The sequence below is a fragment of the Vanellus vanellus genome (genome assembly GCF_965231255.1).
Source record: "Vanellus vanellus genome assembly, chromosome: 7".
Lineage (NCBI taxonomy): Eukaryota > Metazoa > Chordata > Aves > Charadriiformes > Charadriidae > Vanellus > Vanellus vanellus.
The window spans coordinates 16,427,001-16,436,270 of NC_138912.1; the positions used below are offsets into that span (position 1 = coordinate 16,427,001).

The following is a 9,270-nucleotide window of genomic DNA, read 5'->3' on the forward strand; positions in this document are numbered from 1 at the left end:
CCTGGCCAGGCGAGCCCCTGAAGCCAGCACCAGCCACAAACCAGAGCTCTCTGTGCCGTTGGCCTTGCTGTGGCAAAGCTGCCGAGCTGTTTCCCTTCTCCGGCAGCAGGCTGGGAACATGTGCTTCCTCCCAGCCGCAGCGCTGGGGAAGCTGTCCCCTCCACAGCACTGCTATGGGAGCTGGACCAGCGGGCTGCCACCCAGCCACCCCTCTGGGCTGTAACTGAGCAGAGTACAGAGCTCTCAAAAAATATTTATTATCCACAAATAGAAAATCCATCCTGCCAGTGAGGTCCCATCTGGCTGTTCCGGCCTCTTTCACATATGGAGGAGGCTGGAGTCCAGGGGCAGCTCTGGCCCTGCAGAGCCCAGCCTGGCAGCCCTTCATCCTGCAGGGCCCCTGCTAGGTCTGCAGGAACTGGGGCTGCACACGGGCCACCTTACGGAAGTCCTTGGTGTGTGTCCGTGGGCACTGCATCTCACACCAGCTGATGGGCACCATCTGCACCCCTAGGGACACCACCCGTTAGGGGTTCCCCTTCCCAAAATTGCATTCCTCCACATGGAAAGGGAGGAGACTGCATCAGCTGCCCCCGTGGCATACCCATCTGAGCCCTACCTGCCTCGCTGCGTGCCACCACCACCCCCAGCTCATTCTCCGCCGTACTCAGCAGGTAGTTGGACTGCGCGTCCCCCAGCGAGATCTGGTTAGACAGGGATTAAGGAAAAGGCCTCCCCAAGGGGACTCGAGCAATCCCTTGGCCCTCCCAGCATGAAGGGAAAGGATACGACTTTGGCCAGGACTATGTCACCAGGGCGGAAACTCTTGTACACTTCTACCTGCATGGGAGAGAGCAGGCAAAACCACACAGCGTGTTGGGGTGCTCACCAGCAGTTGGACAAGTGCCTCCCACCAGCAGAAAGTGGGGGCGGTTGTGGTAGCAGAGTCACCGGCAGCGCCTCACTGACCTTATCTTTCTCCGTGGCTCGAATATCTTCTCTCCTGAAAAAGGAGACATAGGGATCTGAGTGCCAGCGAGTGAAGGCGACTCTCCAGCCCGTGGCAGGAGCTGCCCAGGCCTCCCTGGGCGCTTGCCAGGACATGCTGGACACCTGCCCAGTGCTTGGGGCAGAGCTCCTGCTGGGGCAGCTGGCTGTGTTGCCCAGAAAAGCCTTCCTCCCCGCTCAAGGATGGGGCACTCAGGAACCCAATCCCATGGGGAACTCAGCCCTTTTCCCTACCGTATGGTCCCCCGGAAGGTGGACTTCAGTGGTGTGGACCCAACGTACAGGATGTGCACCTTGGCAAAGCGGGAGTTAATGCTGCAAACCTGCCCGGAAGAAAAGGGGAATCGGTTCCAGCACAGGCCTGCTCTCATCCCAGCGTGCCCCACTCCCTCCCAGCAGGAAAAGGGCAGGGTGCAGGCAGGACAGGGCTGTATGTGGGGAGCTTGTGTCTCGCTTGGCCTTTTCCTCCTAGTGGCCAAAGAAGTGGCGGCAGAGGCGGGACACCCGGCAGCGAGCCAGGCGAGGAAGATGATACTTGTGCAACTCAAGACCCACAAATAAGACTGAGACCTGCTGTGACCCCAGTCCCTCTCCCACCATCAGGACCATAAGGAAACCAATCCCTGCTCTGTGCCACCCTTCCTCCGAGCTGCCCCAGGCACTACCCTCCACACACTCTGCCCCAAAAAGAATTCTGTAAGGGAGAGCAAAGAAAAACCTCCCCCTCAGCCCACCTCAGCCTCAGGGCAGGCAGCACAGGCAGGGAATGTCAAGAGGCAGATATCCCCCATACTGATATTTGGCTTCTTTGTGAGTGAGGGAGACGCAAGGGAGCCACTGGGCTACCTCAGCCCTGATGAGAGTTGTGCAGAGGGTATCAATGGGCCCAGGGGCTCCTCATTGCCCCTCCATATGCACACAGGAAGAAAGGTCAGCACGGGGCAGAGAAAGCAAAGGCTGTGAGGTCTGCCATCGATCGCAGTGCACTCCTGCACCCTACCTTGCACGTCACCACGGCCCCCACATCGGGCAGGAGCTGGGACTCAGCGTCTCTCACCACCGACACGACGGGCAGCTGTGGGGCAGCAGACAGGAGGGTTAGCTCGGGGCGGGGCCTGCCTGCAGGATCACAGCAGGCACCCTCGGAGCCCAATTCCCCAAACTGGGAAGGGGCTGCGCAACCTCAGTGCCCAGCAGCCAGCTCTGGGGACGGGCAGATGCGTGCTGTGGCCGTGCTCACCCCGCTGTCCTCGCTCCTCTTCTCCAGGCAGCCAGCCAGCGAGGAGAAGATGAAGCCGTGCCGGGTGTAAGTGCCGCTGCCAGCCGTGGCCTCCTCCGCACTGCACAGCCGCTCGCCTAGAGGGACGGGGGCTCAGAGGCTGATACTGCCGGGGTAACGAGGGTCCCGACCCCGCTCCGGAGGTTCCCAGGCTCCGCTCCTGGCCGGCACAATGCGGCGGGGCAGCCCCCCGCCAGACCTTTCCTGCACCCTCCGGGGTAAACCCCCCACCCCTCCGCACGGCCCCTTCCCGCAGCCCCTCGGCTCCCGGCCGCCCCCTCCCGTACTCCTCGCCCAGGACACCCCTTCCCCTACCCCGGGAACCCCCTCAATCTCCAGCAGCCCCTTCTCCTGCCCCGGGCACCCCACCACCACGTCCTCCCTTCACTCACCGGGGACACAGTAGCGAGCGGGAGGCGCCATGTTCACTGCCGGGAGTACGCCCGCAGAATACCTTCATCCTATTGGTTGCAAACAGCAAGGCCGCTATGTAAGCGACGCGGCTATTGGGTCTTCCCTATCCGGCGCGGAGCATGGGCGCGCTGCCCCCCGGGAGTTGTAGTCCAGCACCCGTGGAGGGCGCTTCCCGGCGCGCTTTGCGCGGTCGACGCGCAGGCGCAGTGTGCGGAGCGGCGGGCGCTGCCCGTGGGGGCCGTGAGGGCGGCGGGGCCGCCGGGCATGGAGGCAGCGGGCGGCGGGGCGCGGGCGGCAGGTCGGCGGTGCCGGAGGATGGGGCTATTGTCGCGGGGTGTCATGGGCCTGGGATGGACCGTGGGGTGCCGCGGGGCTGAGAGGCGGTGGAGGGGGGCTGTGGGCCTGGAGAGGCTGAGGGTGCTGTGGGCCAAGGGGTGCTATGAGGGTTGGGAGGCAATGGGGGATGCTGTGGGCCTGGAGGGGTTGGGAGGCAATGGGGGATGCTGTGGGCCTGGAGGGGTTGGGGGTGATGTGAGGCTGGGGATCCCGGGCTGGGGCTGGGTGCAGTGGGGGCTGAGGGCTTTCTGCTGTTGGTATGGGCAGCCTTTGCTTGATGGGGCTGGGTGCCAGAGAATGTCTTGGAGCTGCCGGGCTAGGTGCTACTGTACTGGGGAAGTTGGGCGCCACTGGAGGGTGCCACAGGGCTGGGTCTGGGAGACTGGAGCCTGGCAGGAGCAGGGCGCTGGCTGTGGCTGGGGTAGGGCCAAATCTAAGGTTCCCCTCTGCTATGATGTTGCCTGTGGTCTTGGCTGTGCTGGTGATTGCTGTCCCGTCCCATCTTCATGGGCTCAGTGCCCCACTGAAGTGTGGGGAGGGCTGTGAGTAGGGTGAGGGCTGGAGCCCCAGTGCCTCGCTGGACCAGGGAGGGTGTATGGCTCAGCCAGAGCCTTGTCCCTGTGGCTATGCCAGTGTCTGCAGGCAGGTGCCCAGGGTCAGAGGGGTCCTGCCCTGTCCCCAGGCAGCGTGGGCAGGCTGGCTGCCTGCCCGCCCTGTGGGCTCCCTGCTCAGCAGCCACCAGCTGTTGTAGGCAAGGAAATTTCTTTGATCAGAGCTGGCAGCCTCAGGGAGGGGAGAGCCAGCTGGGTGGGGAGGTGCTGTGTGTTTGGAGGGGACCCCAAGACCTGCTGCTGGCTGCAGCATTTGTCTCTTACCATGCTGACAACATGGGGACGGGTGCCACCCAAAGGCTGCACAGCAGGAAGTTGTTATTCCACTTTGTACCTGATGTGTTTCAGAGGAAAACCCTTGGCAGAGTGAAGGGGAAATGTGGGGAAGGGGTGGCACTGGGGTTTGCATATCCCACCTCCCCCTTACCAGCGTACAGGAAACCTGGGCAGGAGCCATGCCTGTAACCTGGAGTAGGCTGGTGGGTCTGGTTTCCTTGTGTCCAGCTGCTCCCAGCCTTGAGGTCAGACCCACACTCATCTGTCAGGGCAGAGGGGAGCCTCTGGCTCCTTTGGCCAGCCCATCTGGACGCTGCAGCTGCTGCCTTTACCCTCCCTGCTGCTGCCTGAGGTCTGCACAGTGGGTACAGCAGCACAGGGAGCTAGTCCCCACTGGAGGGACTCTGGTGTGGCACCACTGCCTGGCACCATGCCAAGGCGAGCACTTGGCCCAGGCTCAGAAGGTGCCCCGGGGCAGCCTTGCTGCTTAATATTGATGGGCACCACCTGCACGGAGGCCTGGGGGCCCCAGCCCTGCAGATCATTTTCCCGGTTGCTGGGCCGGCTCGGGTTCCTCCAGCCCAGCTCTTGGGTAGACGAGGGACTCAGCAGGCAGTGGAGTGCTGCACAGCATTGTTTCGGCCTGGGGCTGCCCCTGGGCTGCTCCATTGCTGGTGCAAGGCATTGTCCAAGGTGGATCCAGGCAAGGGGAAGGAAGAAGTGTTTGGACTCGGAGTGGGGCTGTGAAGTTGGGAAAAGTGCAGGGCGGCCTCTGCAGCTTGGTCCAGAGTTTGAGGTGAAGGGAAGTAGCATCCAGGCCCTGGTTTTTGGGAGTGAGAAGAATGGACGAGAGTAAGAGGGGTAATCCTGGCCCGGCTCCTCTGCGTGCATCTTGTGTGGGTTCCCCCATACCTGAACCTGTCGGGAAGGACTGGGTCTGGGATCATCCTTGGAAGTGGCCCAGCATCCTGGACGCTCATGCCTTCTCTGGTTTCCTCTGAGTCAGACTCTCCGTGTCGCTCCCCCAGCCCCCTCCCTGCTGGGAAAGACGAGATGAGACCAGAGAGCATCTGAGCCCAGACACTGAGGGGCCTGTAGCCCCTGCTCCATGCAGAGCGCTGTCCCAGCGACAGTGGCCCCACGGCCTCCAGGATTCTGGGTTCAGTTCGCCCTGCTCTGCATCCTTGTGCAGGGTGAAGGAGAGGCCCCTGCCCTGCTGTGCAGGCAGGTGTCTGGCAGAGCCGGTGCAAAGAGCTGCGCGAGTGGCATCAGGACACCCAGGAGGGGAGACCCATCCTGAGGGACAGCCAGGCAGCAGGGTGGCCTACCCACGCCAAGCTCCTCTTCTCCCCAGGCGTGGCATGGCAGGGATGAGGAGCCGGCAGCGGATGTTTGCAGCGGTGATGCGCCTGCTCCTCAAGTGCCTGCGGCTGGGCCGGCGGCGGCGGTTTAAGCTGGTGCGGCACGTGGAGCAGCTGTGGCACTACGGGCACCTCTGCCTCCGCTCCCTGCTCTACAACTCTTTCACCAATGGCGACGTGGTGCTCGACTCCCTCTTTGAGCCTATCTACTGGCTGGTGGACCACGTCACCCGGTGGTTCGGCGTGGTGAGTACCCTCACCGGGCAGGGGGGCACCTGGCTCTGTGGGCTGGGACGAGTGTGCGGCTGGGACGAGTGTGCTGCTGGGACAACTGGGTCTCAGGGCTGCCTGTGCTCTAGGCAGGAAGGGAGTGGGGACCTCAGCCTGTGGTTCAGCTTGTTTTCCTGTGGCTGTATCCTGCCTGTGCCTCTCCCCAGGCAGTGAGGGGCAGGTGCTGTCTGCTGCGGTGACACAGGCCCCTTTCCTGTAGGTGTTTGTGGCACTGGTGATTGGGCTCACGAGCTCCATCGTGGCCATCGTGTACATCTGCCTGCTGCCCCTCATCCTGCAGACCTACACGCCTGCCTGGATCTGCTGGCACCTCGCCTACGGACACTGGAACCTCATCATGATCGTCTTCCACTACTACATGGCCATCACCACCTCACCTGGGCACCCACCGCAGGTGAGGCACTGACTGGCAGCGCAGCCTCTCCCAACTGAGCACTGGGAACAGCTAAACCAGCCTGGTCGTGTCATTGCAGAAGGCCGCCTCCCGATCGGGGCAGCTAGGCTGGGCAGTGCAGGGAGGGGAGGGGAGGGTCACAGGGGAGGCGAGGAGCATGGGGAGCGGGGGACTGAGTGCAGGGCTTGGGTGCACAAACCTCTTCTGACCTGTGCACAGGCCAAGGACGATCTCACCGGCGTCTCCATCTGCAGGAAATGCATTGCCCCCAAGCCGGCTCGCACCCACCACTGCAGCATCTGCAACAGGTAGGTGCTCCCTCCCTCTGCCCCACCGCTACACTAGGGGCAGCCTCTGGGACCCCTCTCCATGCCCACTGCCATGCTGCAAGACCGAGGCCCCTTCCCCTCTGCTCTGCAGGCTTCTTGCCTCATCTCTCGCGCAGCCCACAGGGCTGGGGGGGGCTGCCTGCCCCCTCACAAAACATGGTGCTTGCGCTGGCACTGACACTGGCACTGCTCTCCTCCCTCCCAGGTGCGTGCTGAAGATGGACCACCACTGTCGTATCCTTCTGCAGTACTAACCTGCAGCACTCTCCTGGGGGGAGCTGCCCCTGCTTCCCCATTCTCTCCCTGCCCTATTCCTCTTCTGGGCCTGGCCCCCAGCCCCCTTTCCTGTGGCTGGTTGGCTCAGAAGAACCACCCTGGTCCCTGGGGTGGGTTTGGACCTGTGGTCTGTCACAGTTACGTACCTTTAACCCCAGAGGCAGCCTGGCTAAACAACTGTGTGGGACACTACAACCATCGCTACTTCTTCTCCTTCTGCCTGTTCATGACCATGGGCTGCATCTACTGCAGCATCAGCGGCTGGGAGATGTTCCGGGATGCCTACGCGGCTATTGAGGTGAGCAGGCGGGCTCCAGCCCTCGCCCTGCCATGCACTGAGGCTTCCTGGGCTCCCCAGACTGAGCTTGCAGAACAAAGCCGGGCCAGTCCTGGCCTCGTAGTGACTTTGCTTCCCCTCTCCCTCCTCCTGCGAGGCCCCCAGCTGCCCTGGTCCTGGGCGGGGGTGAGGGGGGAAGGCCCCCTCATCTGAGACACGTAACTGGTGCCGTTTTCCCTCCCCCTAGAGAATGAAACTGCTTGAGAAGGAGAGACTGCAGGTGGCTGCCAACCAGGTGGGACATCCCTGCCTCCCAGCTGCTCCAGGCAGTGTGGAGCAGAGCGGCCCTGCAGGCTGGGTCCTGCTTGGGGCCCTGCTCTCAAGGAGCACCCCGTGGCCAGAACCAGCCCCCATGCTCATCTCGCCAGAGAGCTGGGGCTGGCCAGGCAGCTCTGCTACGGGCATTGCCTCCAGCACCTTGGGGTCTGCTTCCCTGTGTGCCCAGCTTCCAGAGGCTTTGGCTGGTGGCAAAATCATGTGCTGCTCAGGCCGTGCTCTCCTGGGGAAGCTGCAGCAGTGCATACACATCTCACCATGAGCATCAGCTGCGGTGTGGTGCAGTGTCCTGACCGGTCCCATGGCTGCTCCCTGCCCCCTTACCTCCAGCCCACTGCTTCTCACCTGTGTACCAGCTCTCAGGTGTCTGTCTGTCTCATGGCTGTCTCGGGCTGCCTCCCCATCGCCCTGGCTGTTGTGTTGGTTCCAGCCACAGTCCTTTCTAGCTGTCTGAGCTCCACATCAGCGAGGGGTGCAGCAGCCCCCCCTGTCTGGCTCTGAGCTATAAAGCAGCTTCAGTAATTCCCCGGCTCTCTGGTCCTTTTTCAGACGTACTACCAGACCCCACCACCCACCTTCTCCTTCCGCCAGCGAGCTTTCCACAAGAGCGTGGTCTACCTCTGGGTCCTGTGCAGGTAAGGGGGCCCAGGGACTGGGAGCGAGGGTGCTAGGGGAAGCTCACCCTCTGCCTCCCTGGGGTTGGGCTGGCTTGCTCTAGCACAGCTGTCCCTACCCTGACAGCTTTTGGGCCACAGAGGAGGACAGATTTTGGCTTTCTGTCATGGGGGATTAGATAAGCTGACCCCCCTACACAGCCGTGGGTCCAGAGAGACAGCCTCAGCCCCTCACACCTGCGGCACCAGAGAAGGAAGGCCAAGAAGGCCTGTGTGCAACCTGCTGTCCCTTTTGTCCCTAGCTCGGTTGCATTGGCCCTGGGTGCCCTCACACTGTGGCACGCTGCCCTCATCACCCGTGGGGAAACCAGCATTGAGCGGCACATCAACAAGAAGGAGAGGCAGAGACTGCAGAAGAAAGGCAAGGTGAGTGCAGCCTGCAGAGCGGGAGGGCTGGTTGGGGCAGAGCCAGACATGATGTGTGTCTCCCTGGCCTGCAGGTCTTCAGGAACCCCTACAGTTATGGTGGCTGGGATAACTGGAAGGTGTTCCTGGGTGTGGATGTGCCAAGGTAAAGCCCCGGGTAGCCCCTGCCCAGGAAGGTGCTGGCTCAGCAGCGCGTGGGGGTGCTGGGACACTGGGGCTCTCCCTGGGCAGCTAGGGCAGAGCTGGACAGCAAGCACCCCATGCTGCGTGCTGCTCTGGGCTTTGCAAGGCACGGAGAACCTGGGTGTCAGCTGCCTTGTGGCTCCTCAGCCCTTCTCAGTGGCAAGCTCTGGCCTACCTGTTACCCCTTTGCCAAGAGAGTCCCGCTGAGGAGCGTGCCCATCGTGGCAGCTCAAGGGCCATGGGCTCACAGCGCTGGCTCGGCCCTGGAGAGCTCAGAAGACTTCAGTTTTTTGCTGCAGCCTCACTCCTCTCCCCACAGGCACTGGCTTACCCGCGTCCTGCTGCCCTCTCCTCACCTGCCCCACGGGACGGGCCTGAGCTGGGACCTACCTCCCTGCGTGACCAAGCAGCGTGCGCCCCTCCTGGCCATCTGAAGCCCCGGGTGCTGCAGATGTCCCTCCCCGCAGGCAGGGGAGTGCACAGGGGACCCGCTCCGCCACCATGGCTCCCGTTGGCCCAAATGCCTGGCAGAATGCAGGTGCTGGCACGCATCACTGACCGGAGCCAGAGCCATGGGAAACTGTTTGGACAGTGTCAGTGCCTGGACGCCTGCTCTCTTGGCTCCTTGGGGGCTGCAGGCAGTCCCAGGAGAAAGGCGGCAGAGCTGCTGCTCCCCACTCGAGCTGAAGGTGCTGCCCTCCCTAGCACAGGTACGCCCAGCACACAACCCAGCTGGGTCCCCAGCAGGGCTGGGCACAGAGGATGGCACTCTCCAGGGAGCCTTTTTAAGATCATCCAATAAATATTATTTTTTTTTTTTAAGGGAGCCTGGCTCTTTTCCCTGCTGGGGAGTGTAGAT

At 62.7% G+C, this 9,270-nt stretch overlaps 2 protein-coding genes across 3 annotated transcripts; one reads left to right on the top strand and one right to left on the bottom strand.

The window, feature by feature from the left end:
- Window positions 1-243: 243 nt before the first annotated feature.
- Window positions 244-2,724, bottom strand: EXOSC1 (exosome component 1). 2 transcript variants are annotated; one of them, XM_082486283.1, is made up of 8 exons: window positions 2,680-2,724; window positions 2,249-2,364; window positions 2,009-2,083; window positions 1,243-1,331; window positions 970-1,003; window positions 790-840; window positions 620-704; window positions 244-510 (listed from the first exon to the last, which is right to left on the bottom strand). In XM_082486283.1, exons 1-8 carry the CDS (start codon window positions 2,708-2,710, stop codon window positions 404-406), a joined length of 588 nt encoding a protein of 195 aa, XP_082342409.1. In that variant the 5' UTR covers window positions 2,711-2,724; the 3' UTR covers window positions 244-403. The 2 variants fall into 2 exon arrangements, with proteins under 2 accessions (XP_082342409.1, XP_082342408.1); XM_082486282.1 differs by having other exon boundaries at window positions 244-704.
- A 219-nt stretch (window positions 2,725-2,943) lies between these two features.
- On the top strand, window positions 2,944-9,203 carry ZDHHC16 (zDHHC palmitoyltransferase 16). Its single transcript, XM_082486345.1, has 11 exons — window positions 2,944-2,999; window positions 5,279-5,531; window positions 5,776-5,970; window positions 6,190-6,278; window positions 6,505-6,533; window positions 6,740-6,873; window positions 7,100-7,147; window positions 7,738-7,823; window positions 8,105-8,228; window positions 8,303-8,373; window positions 8,731-9,203. Exons 2-11 carry the CDS (start codon window positions 5,286-5,288, stop codon window positions 8,843-8,845), a joined length of 1,137 nt encoding a protein of 378 aa, XP_082342471.1. The 5' UTR covers window positions 2,944-2,999; window positions 5,279-5,285; the 3' UTR covers window positions 8,846-9,203.
- Window positions 9,204-9,270: the final 67 nt, after the last annotated feature.